The sequence below is a fragment of the Lepidochelys kempii genome, chromosome 4, assembly GCF_965140265.1.
Source record: "Lepidochelys kempii isolate rLepKem1 chromosome 4, rLepKem1.hap2, whole genome shotgun sequence".
Taxonomy (NCBI): Eukaryota; Metazoa; Chordata; order Testudines; family Cheloniidae; genus Lepidochelys; species Lepidochelys kempii.
The window spans coordinates 136949398-136969522 of record NC_133259.1 but is presented as its reverse complement, the minus strand read 5'-3'; the positions used below and the strand labels follow the sequence as shown (position 1 = coordinate 136969522).

Here is a 20125-nt window from a genome sequence, read left to right as displayed (position 1 = left end):
AAACTCAGGCCAGTTCAAATTACAGTGGCTATAACCTCCTAATTAAGAAGAGTTATGACTTGATTTAAAGAAAAAAAAAACTAATTAACACATGAAGTGTAATGTCTTAATTGGGACTCGGATTCTAAAATTTGTGAAGTTCAGGATAAATGATTCATAATTAGTGGAGAAGGGATCACTTTTCTTCTGCCCTTAGGATCTTTGTCCTCAAATCAGTTTTCAAAATAACATTTAGCTAAATATTGTCTTCTGCATTTTGCAGAGAGGGAATTGAAATGCTGTCTAATATCCCAACAGCTGGCTCCCCCCCCCCCATTAAAATCTACATCTGATTTCAATTGCTAGATATTCCACAATCTCCTATTTGCAAAGCAATCATCTCGTACCAGATAAAGGAATTGCTTCACTGTTTGTTGAATAGTGAACTAGTTTATTTCCAGGTAACTAAACTCTGAGCCTTGCTCAGCTGTTACAGTACCGAACTGGAAGTCGAGAGTCCTAGGTCCTGTTAACAGCTCTGCCACTGAGACTGTGGGTCTACACTCAAACCGATACAGCAGCTCCGCGTCAGCAAAGACACTACAGCCACAGGAAGGGTTCGCCCGCTGCTGTAGTTAACCCACCTCCCCAAGAGGGGGTCGCTAGGGCCTTAGGTGCTGGAACTAGAGGTGTGGGGGTTGCTGCCGCACCCCCTGGCTTGGAGAAGTAACAACAACCCAAATACGTGGTTTCTGCCTTCAGCACCCCCCCTGTAAGAGTTGTTCCAGCACCACTGGCTAGATCGACAGGAGAATTGTTCTGTTCACCTAGCACTATCTACACCGGGGGTTAGATCAGTCTTTAACTACACCCTGGAGAGACGCACCAAAGCCACTGTAACTTTTTAGTGTAGACCAGCCCTGACATGCTTCAGGCCAGATGGCGATGACCGTACTCCCAGGGAACGAACAGTACCTTGCACTATCAGTAGTTCCATTAAAATCAGCAAGGCTACTTGTGGAATCTGGTACGACTCAGTGCAAGTAGGGATATCCCACTTGAGCCCTCTGTGATTCAGAATATGTCAGATCAGCACAGATTTTCCAAAGTGGTCTCTAATTCTGAGTTGCTCCAATTTTTGGGTGCTCAGCTTTAGATGCATTGAGCCCAATACGTTGCTGCCCTGCATCTTGCGTTGTCGTTTACACCCGTGGAAAATGAGGGCAAAACACTAGCAAATCAGAACAGTAGTGTTTTATACCCACTTTGTACTGGAGCAAACAACTCTCAAGGCGCACAGCTATGGTGAATCGGAGCCAGTGTTCCTCAAGCTGGGCACCCAAACACAAAGCACCTAGAATTAGAAGCTGCCTTTGAAAATGTGGGCCTTGCCTCTTCTGTTCCTCTGTCTGGGCTCCTGCAAAATGATCATATTTACATCCCATTCTTCCCATTTCTGAGGCACACAGCAGCGCTGCCTTTCTCACGCTCGACTGCAAAGCACAATTAACATTTGCAAATTGATCTTTGGATGAAAGACACTATGTATGTGCAAAGTATTTCTCCTCCTGCCATTGCCACCACTTTTCTCCTTCTGTCTGTCTCTCTCCCTCTCTTTTTAAGCTTTGTCTGACTACTCCCCCTCAAAATTCCCTGGGGCCTACTTTTTTGGCATCTTGCGGCTGACACACAGTGGATCCAAGCAAGCCAATGACATCATGAGGAGCTTCTGGCTCACTGAGCTCAGGTATAAATTATTATTCTGAGATACATGTATTTAAAACACAAAGACCTTAAAGATCCCATATATATCTCTGTGTGTGTATATATATATATACACGTGTGTGTGTATATATACACTTATATATCAACTTATGCAGACAGTACATCTGCTCCACAGACACAGTGTGTTGTAGATCTTGTAAATACACCTTCATTCAACTTTCATCACATTGTTCATTAGTGATTTAAATTTTGCATAATTTGGCAGCTGCCTCTGGTGTTTTTCAGGAGGTACTGTAATTTATTCCATATGGAAGTCACTTGGTGTACTAAAAAGGAGTTATCAGGTTCAGTGAACCAGAGCTGTATTTGCCTAGAAGAAGGTGTTAGATGCTAAACTAAATATGACAGGAGTTAACTGAAATCTCCCGACTGACAGATTCTGTGGGTTTTGTCGTATTTAATATAAACAGGATCATAGCTAATACGTACATTATGAGAGACTGGGAATTACAATGGGGCAGGAACATTATGCTGATTTCTTGTGGGTCAAAGCCCAAAGTATCCTGAGGCACATCCCAGGCAGGAGGGGGCTACTCAGAACCCCTTGTTAAAACTGCACCTCCAAAATAAAGGAATGGATGGTGTGATTTTCCTGTCTTTGATGGAACTGTCCCATATCTGGATCCTGCTAACCTACCCCTGCCACAAGCAACTTATCCCTAGAGATCAGAAAAATCTACCTGATGAACACACTTATTTTGCCAGCTGGATGGCCTCTATTTTCAAAATCAGTTCTCAGGGGAAGCTTCCCCCAGATGCCCTACAAGCCATCCCCACCCCTCCATTGAGGGTCACCCAATGGAATACAGTGCTTTGGTTGCGATAAGGCAGCTGTCAAGGGAGCCAGGGACTCCAGGATTTTCCTTTTAAAAGGAAAAACAGCTTCAACTTATGACATGTGGGAGCCTCAGCATGGCATGGGTGCATGTGGCCGTGATGCTGAGCCCATTTAACTGCATTCCTGGAGACCTATCACATTAAAATCTGGGCTGAGTGGGAGCTTGAGAGAGAAAAGAAACTCTCATCTTCAGGGTGGTAAAACTTTGCCGCTCTCTAAGCATTCCCCTTAGCCCCTGCACTCTGCCGACATTACCAGCCTCATCGGACCACTGGCCAGTTTCTCACTCAGTGACCCCGTGACTTCTTCCATGTGGCCCACTGTGCACGGTATGACCTCCTGGAGCTTACCCACAGAGCCCCAACCTTGCCTGCATGTAAGTCCCTCTTGAAGACCCACTTCTGCTGGGCAACCTACAGTGAACTGAGCTGACTTGTACATAAATTCCCTGTTGTTGTTCCCCCTTTCCCTCACCTCTATCTACTTGTCTGACTGCCCTTCAACTGGGAGCTCCTTGGGACAGGGACCAACCTTGCAAAGTGTTTGGAAAGCTCTGGGTACACTCTGGACACTACCAAAAATAAATTATTGCAAAGGCACTCTGCTGGTGCCTTGCCCAGTCAGTGGCTTGAGATGATTTTCAACTATGCATAAAATGGTGCTCAACTGTTTTTATTGCAGAATTAAGGATATTTGATTAAAACGATATAACCAGTGTCTTGAACTTTATACCCTCTGCCTTCTGGACTACAACAAGGTGACATACCTGGGCATGAAGCCTTCAGCCCTTAGCAAACTCCAACTGGTACAGAACGCTGTAGCAGATCTCCTGAGCAACGTGAGCACATCACACCTGCCTTCCACTTTCTGCACTACCAAATCAAGTTCAAGGTCTCAATCCTTATCTTCAAAGCACTCAACAGCCTGGGCCGAGGTTACCTAAAGAGCCTACATCTTCAGGATGGGGACTGTTATCAATGATCTTTCTCTTCTGGCACAATGGAACTATCTGAAATAAGGGTAAAGCTTGTCTGTGCTGGAGACAGAGGTTTCTCAGGGGCCGGTTGGAGACGGCAAAATGAACTCCCTCAGGAACTAAGGACCACCATGAACCTCACCACTTTCCATTCCAAGAGCTAGGAACATGTTGTTGACCTTGTCATCTCTAATATAAACACATAGCAACGTATGTACGTGTGGGTGTATAAACCCTCCAAAAGAAAACACTCCACTGCACACACTCTGGGAAGAGAATGAGAGAACAAAAAATGTGACAGATGTGCAGTCACATTGCTTAATGCTCTACTGGAAGGCGCTAAGATACTCCAGCAATGAGTGTGGTATAAGGACCAATATAGGAAAAAATAGCTAGAATCCTCCCCATGAACCAATCAAACCAGTAGCCCTACTCACACACTCTATAGTATAAAGATTTCCAGCCAAGGGTCTCTCGTACAACTCTGTTTGCCAAAAGGTTCTGACACCTTCTTTGGCTCTGGTTACGAGAAACCCTTTTTGTTTAACTCGAAAAACAAATTAATTGATTCCCAGTTCTCCTCTCCGACACAGCACACAAACCCCAAGACACTAGGATCACAGGTTAAGGGAGAGGGAGGGAGAAATTATTGTGTGAGTTCCTGTTAAAATCTTGACACCACCTCTCTGCTCTCCACTATACAAATGCTGCTGAAAGATGTAACTGCACTCCTGGGATTGGACAGAAGATCACTCTGCTGCCTAGAACAGAATTATCAAAGTGACTGCAGCTTCCCCACTTCCCAGGTGTTTTCAAGGGAATTCTATGCTGGTGACAGATGTGCTGGAGACCGAGGTTCACTTGATATCTACAGACTGGACACAGCCCAGGCAGCTGAAATGCCATCCAGCTAACATGCCTTCACTTGTTCCTCAAGGAGGGAGCTCAGTCTCCAACCCCATGTCCATTTCTCTGAGCCTGCCCACCAGGGGACCACGGGGTATCAGCTGTGGGGGTGGTTTTGCAATGGGCAAACTTGTCTTGTGGGGAAAGGACGGGGACTGCTCTAATAGAATTTCAGTGAACATAGGGTAACACGCAGGGTGTGAGGAGACTGTTTTCACCTTTGTATCATCAGATTCACTGCTGAAAAGTGCAGTGTGCTATTATAAACATACCCCAAGGAACCAACCCTGCAGCTTCGTGCTCCCTGGCCTTCCGCCACAATTGCTGCTTGCTCCCCTCCAGACTACTCAGAATGAAACAGCCAAGCTCATCCTCCTCTCCTCTCTTTCCAGCTTCTCGGCCTTGCCTTTTAGGCCTTGCCCAGCTCCGAGACTCCCTCCTGCCTACATCTCTGTTCTCACTTCACACCCCTGGCTCTCTCTGCTCTGCCAACATGTCCTCCTTCCCCTCTGCCTCGCTGCTGTCCTCTCATCTTTGTGTCTCTTCCACACTGGCCCCTGCACCTGAAACACATTCTCAGTTCTATCCACTGAAGTGATCACCAATGAAATGGTCAGTGCTGACACTGGTGGGCCACCATGGGCTGTAGAGCTGACACAATGGTTGGATCAACAGGGGGCAAGAGAGTTCACCCCTCTAGGCTACTGTTTCAGACTCTCTACATACTCAAGAAAACACAGCATTGTGTACGCTCAGTTTGGGCTTGGAAAGGTTGTTTTTTTTTTTTCTTTGGCAACTGCGAGGGCTAGAAACTAATTTTTCACAATCCGAATGCCATACAGGCCACGTAAATACATCCAGCAGGCTGGGTCTGGCATACCTGATTTAGGCTGTAAGGTCTCTGGAGTAGAGGCATTGTGCCAAAATCTCTACTGGTGTAAACTGGAGCAGTTCCACTGACTCCACTGAAGATGTGCCAATTTACACTCAGCAGAGTATCTGACCCCATGTTTTTATAAGCTCTATGCGCACTGGTCATGCCATATAAAAAAATAAAACAACAACATGGCTTATTATTTTCTCATGGACGGGAGTTTGGATAAAACTGAAATTCCATGTGGATACCTCTGTATGTCCCCAAGTATTTAATTTTAGGGCTGTCAAGCAATTAAAAAAATTAATCGCAATTAATCGCACTGTTAAACAGTAATAGAATACCATTTATTGAAATATTTTTGGATGTTTTCTACATTTTCAAACATATTTATTTCAGTTACAACACGGAATGCAAAGTGTACAGTGCTCACTTTATATTTATTTTTGATTACAAGTATTTGCACTGTAAAAAAACAAAAGAAATAGTATTTTTCAGTTCACCTAATACAAGTACTGTAATGCAATCTCTTTATCATGAAAGTTGAACTTACAAATGTAGAATTATCTAGAAAAGTAACTGCATTCAAAATATAACAATGTAAAGTTTTAGAGCCTGCAAGTCCACTCAGTCCTACTTCTTGTTCAGCCAATCGCTCAAATAAGTTTGTTTACATTTGCAGGAGATAATGCTGCCCACTTCTTGTTTACAATGTCACCTGAAAGTGAGAACAGGAGTTCTTGTGGCACTGTTGCAGCCAGCATCGCAAGATATTTATGTGCCAGATGTGCTAAAGATTCATATGTCCCTTCATGGTTCAACCACCATTCCAGGGGACATGTGTCCATGCTGATGTCAGGTTCTGCTCGATAACAATCCAAAGCAGTGTGAACTGACACATGCTCATTTTCGTTATCTGAGTCAGATGCCACCAGCAGAAAGTTGATTTTCTTTTTTGGTGGTTTGGGTTCTGCAGTTTCCACATCAGAATGTTGCTCTTTTAAGACTTCTGAAAGCAAGCTCCACACCTCATCCCTCTCAGATTTTGGATGGCACTTCAGACTCTTAAATCTTGGGTCGAGTGCTGTACCTATGTGTATAAATCTCACATTGGTACCTTCTTTGCGTTTTGTCAAAACTGCAGTGAAAGTGTTCTTAAAATGAACAAGTACTGGGTCATCATTCGAGATTGCTATAACACGAAATATATGGCAGAATGTGGGTAAAACAGAGCAGGGGACATACAATTCTCCCCCAAGGAGTTCAGTCACAAAGTTAATTAACGCATTTTTTTTTAATGAGCGTCATCGGAATGGAAGCATGTCCTCTGGAATAGTGGCCAAAGCATGAAGGGGCATACGAATGTTTAGCATATCTGGCACATAAATACCTTGCAATGCCAGCTACAAAAGTGCCATGCAAATGCCTGTTCTCCCTTTCTGGTGATATTGTAAATAAGAAGTGGGGAGCATTATCTCCTATAAATGCAAAAAAACTTGTTTGTCTTAGTGATTGGCTGAACAAGAAGTAGGACTGATTGGACTTGTAGGCTCTGAAGTTTTACATTATTTTGTTTTTGAGTGCAGTTATGTAACAAAAAAAATCACATTTGTAAATTGCACTTTCACAACAAAGAGATTGCACTAGAGTACTTGTATGAGGTGAATTGAAAAATACTATTTCTTTTATCATTTTTACAGTGCAAATATTTGAAATTAAAAATATACACACACTTTGATTTCAATTACAATACAGAATATAATTTATATGAAAATGTAGAAAAACATCCAAAATATTTCATAAACTTCAATTGGTATTCTATTGTTTAATAGTGCAATTAAAACTGTGATTAATCTAAATTAATTTTTAATCACGATTAATTTTCTTGTGTTAATCGCGTGAATTAACTGCAATTAATCAACAGCCCTATTTAATTTATACCAAACTAACATTGTGAGAGTACAGCAGCCTCTGATACTCTCACCACTGTAACCGCCGTAGCACACCTTACCTTGATGGCTGAAAAATTGGGACCTGTCTACATTATGGCTTGAATCATGCTAGCATAACTCTTTTGTGTTTTCCAGCATGGCTACTGCTAAACTGGTTTCTTTGCCCAGTGCAGACTGGTGATTTTAAGACTTATGCTAGCCCAAAGAACAGTGTAGGCTAGCCCATTAGGTAACACACAGAACCACTTCCGAAGATGAGGCCCAGTCCTGTTCCCAATTAATTCAATGGGAGTGTCCAGCAAGGGATGAGGTTTATAACCATGTTAGGCCAGCCATGCTAGGCTGCAATTGTGTCTGAGACTGGGGTAATAATCTATACAGTGAATAGGTTCTAATTCTGCTTCTGTGAGAAAAGAAGGAAGCTGGGTGAGGGGAACGGGAGGGTGCTGGGAATATGGCTGTGGCAACTGATGCTTAGATGGAGAATCCTTGTACTGTTTCTCCCTCATCTCTCTATAACCATTGCACAGTAGGATACCTGCAAGTATCTGAATGATGACAACATTGTGAGATACAAGTAGGATACATTCATTCCTGGTGTAACTCCACTGAAGTCAGAGTTATGCTAAGGGGTCCAGTGAGTCTACACCAGAGAAGGCACATGATGAGTTCTCCTACTTTCTTCTGCTTTAAAATTATCTATGTCCCATACTTAGAATTTTCTTACTTTCATGGATGCATCTAAACCATACTTATATTTTATTAAGGCTGTCTTAACATAGCTATTGTTAATTATACAACTGAAATAAGAATACATCTGTGCAAAATAACTGGCATTATGCTGCTCACACAGCACATGCCATCCCAAAATAAATGTTGATTCTTTAGGTTGGATGCTTCCACACCATGTCCAGGCAGCAGGAGATGCATGAGACATGGTGAAAGAACGGAACACCGGAGAGCTAAACAGTGGGAGGTAACACTGAGTTGCCTGAAGAGCAAAGAACGAAGGCCCAGGGAGTTAAAATACGCAGCAGGCAAAGAGACTAGAGACGCCAAGAGAGCTGAAAAAAATGGCATGAGAGATGAGAGAGGCAGCTGGGGGAGTTAAAACATGCAGATGGAGAGATGCGATAGATGGCTGGGAGAGATGAAAGACCTGGATCCAAGTGGAAAGACGACCACCAGGAACTGGCCACTAAAATAAACTTTTAAAATATTGGACAAAAACCCCCAACAACACTGTATTAGTCTTGTTTTAAGCTAAAAACCATTGATGGGGACTATGGGCAAATTCTCAGCTGATGGAACACAGCTCCACTTCAGTCAAGGAAATTACACCAATTTACCCCTGGCATCAGAATGGTATTTGTCAGAGTCACTTTTCTCACTAACCACAACCTCAGATGCAAACACAGCAGAACTCTGAGGAAGATCCAGATGGAACTTTGTGACTCAGGCCTAGGTTTAATTAAAATCACCTTCAGCCTTAAAAATAATAAGTCATCATTCTCCTCACCATTTCTAAAGTAAGATGAGATTTTTTTTAATAACTAAAGCTACGTGTAATACATCTCATGTGTCTCTTGCTATAACTGCAATAAAACTTTCCCACCATAACCGGAATATGACAGACAGCTGTCTGTCAGACAGAGTTTGCAGTGTTGCTGTAGCCTTGTTGGTCCCAGGATATTAGAATATAGATTCATAGATACTAAGGTCAGAAGGGACCATGAGAATCTAGTCCAACCTCCTGCACAACGCAGGCCACAGAATCTCACCCACCCACTCCTGCGAAAAACCTCTCACCTATGTCTGAGCTATTGAAGTCCTCAAATCGTGGATTAAAGACTTTAAGGAGCAGAGAATCCTCCAGCAAGTGACCCGTGCCCCATGCTACAAAGGAAGGCGAAAAACCTCCAGGGCCTCTTCCAATCTGCCCTGGAGGAAAATTCCTTCCCGACCCCAAATATGGTGATCAGCTAAACCCTGAGCATATGGGCAAGATTCACCAGCCAGATACTACAGAAAATTCTTTCCTGGGTAACTCAGATCTCACCCCATCTAACATCCCATCACAGGCCATTAGGCCTATTTACCATGAATATTTAAAGATCAATTAATGACCAAAATTATGTTATCCCATCATACCATCTCCTCCATAAACTTACCGAGTTTAATCTTAAAGGCAGATAGATCTTTTGCCCCCACTGCTTCCCTTGGAAGGCTATTCCAAAATTTCACTCCTCTGATGGTTAGAAACCTTCGTCTAATTTCAAGTCTAAATATAATGTGAGTGAGGTCATATTTTTTATTGGACCAACTTCCAATAAAAGTGAAAGTGGTGAAAGAGACAAGTTTTCAAGTTTACACACCTTGTCTCTCAGATAGACAGACAGGAAAAAGAGCGGCCTGGCAATTTTCCACCTAAATGATTTTTTGACAGAAAAAGACAGCTTCTGCAAAATTGAAATTTTTCACTGGAAAATTTTGATTTTCCCCAAAAATTTCAATTTCCCTTCAGGAATACCTAATCACAATACTTCATTTCAGGTTGGTTACACTTGTATTGAAACATTTCACTTTGTTGAACTGATCCAAAACATTTTGTTTCAAGCCAATTCAAAATTAAACTGAATCTCTTCATGGTACTGTATTGCCTCATGGGAGTTGTAGTTCAAGAGTTTCGTGCCACCATTTTCTCCTATGGACCAGGTCCCCTGGCTTGACTATGTCTCCCATGATGCAGTGCAGCCTCCCCTCTGACCAGGCTGTATGGTGCATCATGGAAGATGTAGTCTGGTCAGGCATCTGAATTACAACTTCTATGAGGCAATGCAGCACAATTGGGAGATGCAGTTTAATGTTGAACTGACTTGAAACAGAAGATCTTAAAAATCACAATCATGATCACAACCTTGGGATTTTCCACATGTCAATACTAACATGATTTTAGCAGCTGATAACTCACAAACTGCTATAGATAAATAAAGGATAGAGGTTCATAGCACTTGAAAACTGGAGTTCCAAGTTTTCAGGTGTTATGGAACCAATTTTTAAAACACTAACAGTTCTCAAGACAACAGTGATAAGTTCATGTTGGAACTGAAGAGGGAGAAAAGCAAGGCAGCAATCAGAATAAGGTATCACAGCTTTCCAAAACTAGATATTATAATGGGAGAGATCTTCAAAGCCACAAATGGCAGCGAGACACCTATCTCTCACTGAAAGTCAATGGGAGTTAGGTGCTTATATGCCATTTGTGCCTTTGAAAATCTACTGCATTGTCTGTAAATATTATTATAAATAAGTAGAAAAATTATATTTCTGCTCATCCTTATAATATAAGCACAGTATTGCCAATCCAAAGCATTCAGAAATCGAAAGCCAGAGCCCGAACCATGATATTGGCTTAAAAATAATAAGTTTTTTTAAAAAATAATAAATAATAATTTTGTTGGTTTGGTGGTTTCTGAGCCTTTAGGGGGCACTCAGATCACATTTTCATGCTCTTCTTTGCATCCACAAGGGCTAAAAAGTTACTTAAAAAAACCTGAAACCTGAGATTCTCACCTCAGCGTTTGACTCCAGGAGACAACTATTGTATGAATATAAAAATGTATAATCCCAGCCAATGCCCCAATGGAGTCTTTATGGGCCAGATCCTCTCCTGGAGTAAACCCGTGTAGCTTCGCTGGCCAGCTCAAAACCTGGTTTATAAATCGACTTTCCTTCCTTGCTGACCCTGTCTGTTATGCCTCCACCTTCCTGTACTGACCTGAACTGAAAACTCAATTCTTCCAAAAAGGCCCTTCCTCTTTAGTCTTCCCCTCAGAGAGTTGTCATCAAATTAGACTGAAAATGTTTATTTCACTGACCACTAAAAACAAAAAACCCTGCAAAAAAATGTAGAACTGCACAGGTACATGCCTGGGGAGTCTTCTGGCTCCAGTGGGAGACTCCTGTCTTTGGGCACCCTCTGCTGGCATCCCAAAAGCTGTCCATCTCCCATTTTTAGGGACAGACAGCTCCTTACGGCAAGAAAGGAGCCTCATACTATAATAACTGGTCTGAGAAAACCATTGAGCAAACATGGATGAACAGAGCAACCACAGCAACCACACCATGCAGCAGGAAAGAGCCACAGATTTAGAGTAAGGAAAGCAAACACTGGTGGTGGGAGAAGATCACTACATCTCAGGAAATGCAGGCTGGAGCAGGCAGTACTTAGTGCCTGGGGGATTTAATGGGAACAGGAGGAGATGCTGGAGCAAGGCAAAGCCCAAGAAGGTCATGGTGGGAGAGAAGAAGAAGGTGACTACGACTGGAACAGAGGGTAGTATTTTAAGGTTCTGCCAGAATTCCCCAGGCTGGGATTTGGCCTGGACACCTGGGTTCACAGCCTGATCTTTGGGAAAAGGGGATCAAAAATTCCATAAGATCTTTAAACCACCTTGCACATGCCACACAAGGTGCTAGTTTTACATCTCATCAAACGGCACAGATTTTTTATTTGGCATGAACCATGTGGGTCTCAGGAGTCCTGGATTCAATTCCTAGCTCTGCCACTGACCTAATGGGTGACACTGGGCAAGTCACTTCCGGTCCATTTGCCTCAGTTTTCCCATGTGTAAAATAGGGATAATACCACCGCGCTTCTTTGTAAAGCGCTTCCAATGAAAAGTAAGTATCATCAGTATTCACAGCATGTCTGTTTGGAAAGTACCAAGCACAGGGTTTGTGCTACAAAAATAATTAATAGCAGGGAAGGAGGATGGTCTTGTTGTTAAAGCAATGGGCTGGGACTCTCTTTGTGATATTGGGCAAGCCATTTAAGGTTTGTTTACACAAGGAAATTATTCCACAATAAGGTAGGGTGCAATTTTAAAGCATAACAACTATTCTGGAATAGCTGTGTGGAAACTCTTATTCTGGTTTAGCTTAATCCAAACTGGAATTATTCCGGTCAATATCCCCATGCAGACAGGCCCTTAATCTCGCTCTGCCTCATTTTCTAATCTGTAAAATGGGGCTAATAATACTGTGATTCCTGCCACCCTTTGTCTGTTGTGTCCATTTAAGAGAATCCAGGGTAGGGACACTATGTGTTTGTACAGCACCTAGCATGCTGGGGCCCTGGTCTTGGAGAGGGTCTCAAGAGGCGACAGTAATACAAATGAACAAGATGCCCAGAAGCCCATCAGCCATTAACGCTTACAGAAAAAAGGCTTGATCCTTTCTTTTTATTAATAATAATAATAATATATAATAATAAATCAGAATTTCACACAGCCCAATTGCATTTATGGACCAAGGACAAAGCTGTTGCTACCCAAAGCTGAGGTTCAATACCCAGTCGTGCTAATTATTGTTTACTTTGTCAGTGGAGTGTTTTAGAGTTGCCATCATTAACATTTGCTTAAAAAATGCTTCCAGTTTAGCCATCAGAACAAAGGTAGCTGGCACTTTAGAGACACTATCGTTCAAAGCAGTAATCAGTCTCTGAAGGTTCACAGGTGACACACGCCCCATTGAAGCCCACTGAAACTGAATGAGGTGTCCAGATGGGATAATAGTAGATGGCCTCTTCTCTGGCAGAGAATTTTTTTTTAAGAAGCCAGGAAAGAGTAAACATCTAGAACAAAAAAGAACTCACTGCACTACCTTCTTAGCAGAAAAGAAAAGACATCCTGGAACACAGGGGAGGAGGAGAATGGAAATGGTCACTGGATGTAGCACATATTTTGTTAAAATGCAGGGACACTGATAATTAGACATAATATGATAATGCTGCCCCATACCACACACACCCTAACGTGCTACCAAAAACGTAGCATTTCTCAAAAATGCACTGAAATACCATGGAGCCATACATCATGGGGGAGCCAATCTTAATCACAGGAAGCCAAGTTTCACAGAGCATGCAACAGACAGCATTCAAGGCTAGTATTCTACCCATGCTTCCATACAATTAGGCCCAGTTTTTCAGAAAGAGGCCCAAGGCCTGGATGAAATTACATGCTTACGGCCTGATCCAAAGTTCACTGAAATCAATAGGAATCTGTCCATTGAATACAGTGGGTTTTCAGCCCCCTAAAGAGTAATGGTAATCAAGCAACGGCAGCAATTCAGAAAGATTTCTTCTTGTTCCTTTTAACGAGAAGCCATAATACTGATATTACTGCTACAATATTTTACACTGATTGCCAAGGATGCCGAAATAACAATACAGTGTGCAAGAATACAATTACTGCATTCTACTGGAGTATACTTTTGTCCTTGGCCAGTTTGACAAGGATATTTCTCCTGAAATCACAGTTAACGTCCACACTGGAGCTTGAAGGTGTAATCTCGGGCGCAGGTAGACATACCCGTGCTAGCTCTGATCAAGCTAGCAGGCTAAAAGCAGAAGAGTAGCCATGGTGGCATGGGTGGGCTAGCTGACCTGAGTACATACTTAGGGTCTTGGCTAGCCCCGTCCTGCTGCTTGCACTGCTGTGGCTAGATTGCTATTTTTAGCATGCTATCTTGAGCTAGCACAGGTGTGTCTTCCTGAGCAGGAAATGACGTCTTCCAGCTCCAGTGCAGATGTACCCTAAATTGCACATCTTTACCCACGAGGCTGTTCCTCACTTTCCCTCGGCTTCCCTTTTTCTGGAAATTCCCCCCTGCCCCACATCACCCAACACTTACTTTTCCAGTATAGACATAATAATTGGAGGTAGAACCAGTATAGGCATTGGCAGGACCACTCTAGTCAGGGCTGTCTCTATCAGTGCCTGAAAAAAAAGAAAAGAAAAGAAATAGAAGACATACACTTAGAACTGCTCCCAGCATATGCCTTCTTTGATCAAACAATCCACCGGGTCAGAAATCCTTTCCCTAGCATTTTTTAATGGTATGTATATGGTTGGAATGTAACCACAAAGATTGATAACAAGGTTGATACCAGTCACTTGCATATAGATTCATAGATTATGAGGCCGGAAGGGGCCACTGTGACTATCTGGTCCGACCTCCTGTACAACTCAGGCCAGAGAACTTTCGTCAATTAATTCCTACTTGAGCTACAGCAGATCTCTAGAAAAACATCTAACACTGATTTTAAAATGGCCAGTGATGAAGAACCCACCACAATCCTTGGCAAGTTGTTCTATTGTTGTTAATTACCCTCACTGTTAAAAATTTGCACCTATGTCCAGTCTGAATTTGTCTAGTTTCAGCTTCCAGCCATTGGATCTTGTTATACATACCTCTGATTGCTCGCCTGAAGAGCACGCCAATTTCTGTTCCCCATGCAGGTACTTCCAGACTGTGATCAAGTCACCCCTTAACTTTCTCTTTGTTAAGCTAAAAAGACGGCATTCTTTGAATCTATCACTGTAGGGCTATCTCTGCACTAGATAGCTTACAGTGGCACAGCGGTACCGATAGCTGTACTGCTGTAAGGTCTCTCGTGTAGCTGCTCTGTGCTAATGGGAGAGAGCTCTCCCGTCGACATATTAAACCACACCCAATGAGGTAGCTATGGTGGCGGGAGGAGCTCTCCCTGTAGCTGCTGGATGCCAGTTGCGAGGAAGTCTTTGATTATTATTATGCGCCATGCAGGTTCGGAGGCAGTGTGTGCTAATCAACTTCCTGGATTCATCAGTACTCTCCGTGAACTCCAGGAACCTGAATAACACATACTGCCCCCTCAGCCACCCCGGAACCTGCATGGCGCATATAAAAAGCTCAGGTTCTTCAGAAGAGACGTGAGCTTTTCCCACGGGGCGGCCTGGGGTCTCAGGAGGGGAGGCGCAGAGTGGCTGCAGGAGCTCCAGCCAGCCCGGGACTCTTCCGGGAGCAGGGGGGCTTAGGGCTCTAGCTGGCCCAGGGGTCCTCCAGCCATCGGGGGGTCTGGGGGCTCTGAGCACAGGGGGGGCCCTCAGGCAGAAGCGGTGGAGCCAGGGGGGCTAGTCTCCCGAAAGGGGGACTCCACCCACCGCCCATGCTCTCCCGCCGACATAGTGCTGTACACACTACCACTTATGCCAGTAAAATGTTATGTCGCTCAAAGGTGTGTTTTTTTCACCCCGCTGCGTGACATATGTTTTGCCAACATAAGTCATAGTGTAGACATGGCCTGAGTTATGTTTTCTGAACTGCTAATCATTCCCGTGGTTCTTCTCTCAACCCGCGCCAATTTATCAACACAGGGCTGGGCAGTAAGTGCTCTTCCCATCCCAGAGAGTTTTCTAGAGTTTGAAAAATGTTCCCATTCCGAATCAGGAAAGGAAATCAAAACCTTGAAATTTTTCACACACTGACAAACTGAAAAAATAATTCAATTAGGGTAAACAAACGTTTTGTTTCAATGATGACTTTTTTTTTAAAAAAACACAAAATTTAAAAAAAAAACTTTTCAGATTAAATTTACTAAAACGTGTATACAAAAAGTCGTTTGAACTTCTCTTTCGGAAAATGTCAAAAAGCAACATTTTGACAATTTCAAAAGGTTTTTTTTTGCAAAAATGTTTCGATTTGGGAGATTTGTCAAAACTGACCCCATTTGGCGTGCAGTTTTGGTTTTGATAAATCAGCATTTTTCATTTAAAAAAAAAAATTGTTGAAAAATTCCTGCCCAGCTCTCTTTGCCTATATTCTGTTCTTGCTCTGTTGCTCCGAATTATGGACCAAAATCTGTGCTCAGTTATGCCAGTGTAAACCCACAGTAACTCTGATATAAACGAGAGCAGGGCATGGCCCTACCATGTAATAAATAACTTAACTTTCTATCTATGAATATGGGTCAGCAATGTGATGCAGTTGTGAAAGGGCTAATATTCTGGGGTGTATTAAGGAAGATAACAATCCCATGCTATTCCGCACAGATGAGGCCTCAGCTGGAGTACTGTGTCCAGTTCTGGGCACCACACTTTAGGAAAGATGTGGATAAACCGGAGGGAGTCCAGAGAAGAACAAAAAAAAATGATAACAGGTTTAGAAAACGTGACCTATGAGGGTAGGTTTAAAAAACTGTGTATGTTTAGTCTTAAGCAAAGAAAACTGAGGGGGACCTGACAGTTTTCAAATACGTTAAGGGCTCTTATAAAGAGGACGGTGATCAATTGTTCCTTATGCCCACTGAAGGTAGGACAAGAAGTCATGGGCTTAATCTTTAGTAAGGGAAATTTAGGTTAAATATTTAAGAAAAACTTTCCAACTCTAAGGGTAGTTCTGGCACAGTCTTTCAAGGGAGGCCGAGGAATCCCCGTCACTGAAGGTTTTTAAGTGCAATTTGGCCCAACACCTTTCGGGGGCGGGACAGCCTAGGTTTGCTTCATCCTGCATCAGAGCAAGGGGCTGGCCTAGATCACCTCTCAAGGTCTGTTCCAGCCCTATATTCCTATGATTCTATGATCTACGTCATCACTAGAGCATTTGAGCCCCTCACAAACTCTGATCATTGTATCCTCACATGAACCCGGGAGGTCAGGAAGTACAATCATCCCCACTTTACAAATGCGGGAACTGAGGCACACAGAGATAACGTGATTTGCCCAAAGTCACACAAGGAGCATGCAGCAGAGCCAGGAATTAAACTTAGTTCTCCTGAGTCTTAGTCCAATACCTCAACCACAAGACCGGCCTGCCTCCAATGCACTGTGCCACTGAATCAGGCTCTAACATTTACTGTGTATGGTTTTAGCAATAAACTCCTGAGGTCCTAGCCTGCTGTTTGGTAGCCAAGGGCTCAGAGCTCAGGATGTGTTCTCCACACCAGCCCAGAGAAGTAGAGCTGAAGTAGACGCTCCTCTCTCCCCACTCCGAACTGTCTCCCAAAGGGATGAGGTGAGCAGAGCAGGAGAGGGTGAGGCTGTGTCTGCATTCACTGGCTGAGGGACAGGGGATGACACAGCTCATGCTGAAAGAAGGGAGGGGGATGAGCTGAATTGATGGGAAGCTTGGGGTGGGTGAACCTGTGTGAGTCTGGAGGTTGGGTGGTGAATTAAGGAGGAGGACACGGGGCTAACGCTGAGTGATGGGGTGCTGGGAGGGGTGCAGTCAGGAGGTGGGGGAGACAACCAGGTGCTGACAGGAGCAGACTGGTGGAGAAAGCAGGGTGCGTATGCACAGCTGCAAGGAGGGTAACTGAGAAATCTAAACACTGGTGGTGGGGGAGTGTGGCTAAGCGGCCCAGTCAGAGCAGAGCCCAGCGGCTGCTGCTGACTGGAAGGAGGACAGAGGGACAGTACAGCTGCCTGGCAAGTTGTGTGAGGTGAGACCCATCGCAGCTGAGCTATGTTTCAATTCCCTCTCCGCATGCAGCCACGCAGAGTGGGAGTGCGGAACCCCGCCCAGAGACTCGGAGCTGCAGCAGCATAGGGCAGCAAAGGTAACCCCCACACAAGGTTTTCCACCGATTGTCACCTTCCTGCATAGATAAAAATGCCAGTCGCACGTCACTCAAAATGTGCTGCCAGGTAACCAATTAAGCCCAGATTCTCAATGGTATTTACATGGTTCACTCCCATTGAATCAATGGAAGTTAGGAACCTAGCTACCTTTCAGGATCTGGGCCTGAGCCATTTGGCCAGACATTAGGACACAGAGAGGTCTTGGGCTAGGGATGGGGTGGGGGCAGGTCAGAAAATCTGGTTCACCTCTGATAGAACTGCCTCTGAGCTCTTCAGCAAACTGCTTAACAGCTCTGTGCCTCAGTTTCCCCTTCAGTAACATGGCAATATTAATAGTGACTCACCATTCCTTGCAGGCAGCTGAGAGGCTAAGTTAGTTACCTCTGTAAAGTGTTTTAAGAGCCTTGGACAGAAGGAGCGATAGACGTGCCAAGGATTGTATTATGAGCTCCTCTACCTGGATTTGTGCCTCTGCACACTTTACCTTTCAGATTAAAACCCGCTAGAAAACAACCCGGTTCAATTAGATAATCAGACAAAGCTCTGGAGACAAAGCTACTCAAGAACAGAAAAAACAGGAAAGTCATAATGTAGTCATGAGCATATGGCAGAATTTAGAAGGTTGGCCAAGGGGTGGGGTGGGGGGGAACAAACCAGGTGTTAGCAAGAGAATAAAAACAGCTGGGGTCTCCTTATAAAGGTTTGGTTGATGGCTATTAATGTCATTTGGCACATGGCGGGTTAAAGAGCTATTCAGCTGGCAAACTAAGTTTTTCTCATTTGTAAAAAGGTGTATGTTAGCTCTGCCCTATCCTCAATGTCAACTGCTTACAGCTTCCACAGTGAAATCCTCAGACTGACAGTGGGGGAAAAGGGGTGGGGGGGGAGACAACAGGATCTCACTTAAAAGAATTCATAGATTTTTGAGGCCAGAAAGGACCAGTATGATCATCAAATCTAACCTTCTGCATAACATGCCCCATCAACTTCTGGTGGAGCTATATCATAACTTTTAGAAAAACGACCAGTCTTGATTTAAGACCTCAAGTGCTGGAGAATCAACCACAGACTTAGTGAAGTTGATCCAGTGACCATTGTTAAAAATCTGCTCCATACATTCTTATCTGAATTTGTCCAGCTTCACCCACTGGATCTCATTCTGCCTTTTGCTGCTAGACTGGTCACACGGTAACCAGAATCATAGAATATCAGGGTTGGAAGGGACCTCAGGAGGTCATCTAGTCCAACCCCCTGCTCAAAGCAGGACCAATCCCCAATTTTTGCCCCAGATCCCTAAATGGCCCCCTCAAGGATTGAACTCACAACCCTGGATTTAGCAGGCCAATGCTCAAACCACTGAGCTATCCTTCCCCCCTTGTAGCTAACATTTTAAATGAGAGTTTCTATCACTCTTATTCTACGATTAATCTTATTTGACTAAACCAGGCATTCTGGACCAAATACTCAAAAGCAGCTTCTACCCCAACTGTACCCCTGATCTGTCACCTGTACATTTTTGTGTGCACCAAAGCCCCCAGATTTCTGAGTGCTCACTGTTCTTGTCTGCGCAAAGCAGGTAATTAACCACCATAGCCTGATTTATCTTGGATGATCAATAAGGCCTCGACTATCCCAGTTTTCTAAATGACAGCTGAGATTCTCCTTCGTTTCTAGCTCAGCCAAACCAGGGGTTCCCACAGCCATGGGCTTCCTGGGGCGTAAAGGCCAGCTGTGTATGTGTGTGTGCCCTAAGCTCCAGGGAACCCCGCAGGTACATACATGCTTGGCAGCAATTCTGGAAGATCCGACAATGTTTCCGTTACTGTCCAGGACATCGATCCCTTCTTCCAGCTCTGTGTGCCTCATCAGGACAACATTGCAGATATTGGCACTAGCTGAGGGCGAGAAAAGCACAATGGTCAGTTATCCCTCCGTCAGGTTTCACAGGACACTGGGGCAGGCTGCAGCCCCCATTTAAAAATCAAACAGCCACCTTCTGCTCTCAAAAAGAAAAGGAGGACTTGTGGCACCTTAGAGAATAAATTTGTTAGTCCTCCTTTTCTTTTTGTGAATACAGACTAACACGGCTGCTACTCTGGAGCTTCTGCACTCAGTAACCTCCATTCCACTCTGCTTTTGCTCCGCTGTAACTGAGAGTAGACCTCCAAAGGGATTTGGGAGGGTGGAAGGCTGATACTTGCAATGAGAGTTACAGGCATTCATGTAGAGGAGGGTAATACACCGAGATCATGTGCTTTGACTGACCAGGCAATTTGCTGTCACAGTCAGAGGTCGACTGAGGCAAAATGGGGCTTGGAAACACCAAAATGTTCAGCCTCCCCAAAACTCTCCTTTGTATGATGACTGCTCCTCCTCTATTGAAATCCCTCTTCTCATCCTACCCCCTGACCAACC

At 43.9% G+C, this 20125-nt stretch overlaps 1 protein-coding gene across 1 annotated transcript in view; it reads right to left on the bottom strand.

The window, feature by feature from the left end:
• The window catches only part of SFXN5 (sideroflexin 5), a 168060-nt gene that overhangs the window by 32433 nt on the left and 115502 nt on the right, over positions 1–20125 (bottom strand). Inside the window, exons 11-12 of the mRNA XM_073343014.1 lie at positions 19490–19605; positions 14004–14089 (exon numbers count right to left, since the gene is read on the bottom strand). Coding sequence (XP_073199115.1) covers positions 14004–14089; positions 19490–19605 — 202 coding nt within the window. The remainder of the gene's footprint in view (positions 1–14003; positions 14090–19489; positions 19606–20125) is intronic.